Below are 2,500 nucleotides of genomic sequence, written 5' to 3' on the forward strand. Positions count from 1 at the left end.
CACAAAGATCCTGTAATTTATGTCAGCGGTCGTATGGCTGCCTACATGGCGGGGTAAAACAAAAACAACAAGAAAGGCAAGGCCTTCACGACTCACTTGTGATACACTTTTTAAAAAATCCAAGCTTTTTATGTATTGAGTATAATGCATTTACTGTTATATTTATATTTTTTGTATTCTCTAAACTTGGCACTTTGATCTGATATTCGACCCAACAAAAGATCTGTCATTATTGTCATTTTTTGTTCAAACAGGAACTTCTTTTGCTACGCGTTGAAGTTTTATTTATTGCAAACGTTTTGGTGTCGGCAGTAAAACAAGGGAAATTACTCTGCTGGGAACTTAGTTTGCTTTAAACTGATCTTTCTCATCTTAAACATTACATTTTGAAATTATACTCAATACATAAAAAGCTTGCATTTAAAAAAAAAGTGCATCACAAGTGAGCCTTGAAGGCCTTGCCTCTCTTGTTTCAAAATGTAATGTTTAAGATGAGAAAGATCAGTTTAAAGCAAATTAACTCCACTAGCATTACATAGTAATTTCCCTTTTTTCTATCTGAACCAAAACGTTTGCAAAATAAATAAAGCTTCCATGCTTAGCAAAAGAAGTTCCTGTTTGAGCCAAAAATGATAATAATGACTGCTCTAGCTGTTGGGTCAGAATATCAGATCAAAGTGCCAAGTTTAGAGAATACAAAAAATATAAATATAACAGTAAATGCAGTTTGCATATAATTAGGCTTCATTCTTTAATTTTTTGTGCCCATCCCAGAAGCGCAATATTGTTTTAAACAAGATGACTGGAAAGAACTGAATTTTTTCCTATTTTTATGCCAAATTTGGTGTCAACTGACAAAGTAGTTGCAGAGAAAATGTCAATGTTAAAGTTTACCACGGACACACAGACACACAGACACACACACACACACACACACACACACACACACACACACACACAGACAACCGAACACCGGGTTAAAACATAGACTCACTTTGTTTACACAAGTGAGTCAAAAACGGTCATACACGTAAAAGCCCACTCGTGCACATGTGAGTGAACTTGGGAGTTGCAGTCCACGAACGAAGAAGAAGAAGAAGAAAGGAACGAAACTTAAGACTGAAGATTGATTAAACTTTGATATACATTTTTTTTTTCATTCCATAGACTCGATTGATTGGAAGGCAGCTGAAGAATGACATAATGCTTTGTTCCCCAGACGCTAACAGCCGGTCGCTTGCAACCCGTGGGAAACTGTCCCTGAATGTCCAGCGGAAAGGAAGAAGAATTCCAGAGAGTCCTGAAGTGTTCCGAAACAACACGGAGGCAGATCGCAGACTGGTGAGCGGATGCTGCTGCTGATGATGGTGGTGGTGGTGATGGTGATGGTTATCATGATGATGGTGATCATGATGGTTATGATGGTGGTGGTGGTGGTAGTGATGATGGTGGTTATCTTGATGATGATGGTTATGATGATGATGGTGGTGGTGGCGGTGGTGGTGGTTATGATGATGGTGATGGTGGTGGTGGTGTTGGTGGTAATGATGATGATGATGATGATGGTGATGATGATGATGATGATGATGGTGGTGGTGGTGGTGGTGGTGATGATGGTGCTTATGATGATGATGATGATGACGATGATGATTATGATGATGGTGGTGGTTGTGGTGGTGGTGGTAAGGATGATGATGGTGATGATGATGATGATGATGGTGGTGGTGGTGGTGGTGGTGGTGGTGATGATGATGATGGTGCTTATGATGATGATGATGATGATGATGATGATGATGATGATGACGACGATGCGACAGTGGGGTTCATAATCAGGTTGGTGTTAGAAATACTACGATCAAGATGTTGATGACACCGACAAGAAGCTGATGAAAAAGATGACAGAAGTGATGGTTTTGATGATGACGACGACATTAACATGTCAGCTGTACTTATCATCCACATAATATACAGAGTGTAGAGTAGATGTATTTGAACAAGAGATCTGTTTTTCTCTGTGCCTTTGTCTCTGTCTCTCTCCTCACCCATCCCGTTCTGTCTGTATTTTTGTGGATATATATGGCCGTGTGTGTGTGTGTGTGTGTGTGTGTGTGTGTGTGTGTGTGTGTGTGTGTGCGTGTGTGTGTGTGTGCGTCTGCGTCTGCGTCTGCGTCTGTGTGTGTGTGTGAGTGTGTGAATGTGTGAGCATGTGTGTGTGTGTGTGTGCGTGCGTGCGTGCATGCATGCGTGCGAACATGTGTGTGTGTGTGTGTGTGTGTGTGTGTGTGAGCGTGTGCGTGCGTGCGTGCATGCATGCGTGCGAACATGCGTGCTGTGGGCTTCAAAAAGAAAATAAACAGTCTGGTTCGCAGCAAACTTAAATGACACGTGGTTAAGGCAGTAAAACAAACGTATTCTACTGCATGACAGATTACTTACAAACAAACAAACAAAAAATCATATCTGTTCGCTTGAATATTTCTTCCTTCCTTCCCTCCACTCC

At 41.0% G+C, this 2,500-nt stretch overlaps 1 protein-coding gene across 1 annotated transcript in view; it reads left to right on the forward strand.

Annotated features, from left to right (window-relative positions):
- Positions 1–2,500, forward strand: part of LOC143293722 (uncharacterized) — a 71,997-nt gene that overhangs the window by 44,494 nt on the left and 25,003 nt on the right. Inside the window, exon 13 of the mRNA XM_076604924.1 lies at positions 1,220–1,341. Within this exon, the coding sequence (XP_076461039.1) occupies positions 1,220–1,341 (122 nt within the window). The remainder of the gene's footprint in view (positions 1–1,219; positions 1,342–2,500) is intronic.

This window comes from Babylonia areolata, chromosome 1 (genome assembly GCF_041734735.1).
Source record: "Babylonia areolata isolate BAREFJ2019XMU chromosome 1, ASM4173473v1, whole genome shotgun sequence".
NCBI lineage: Eukaryota > Metazoa > Mollusca > Gastropoda > Neogastropoda > Buccinidae > Babylonia > Babylonia areolata.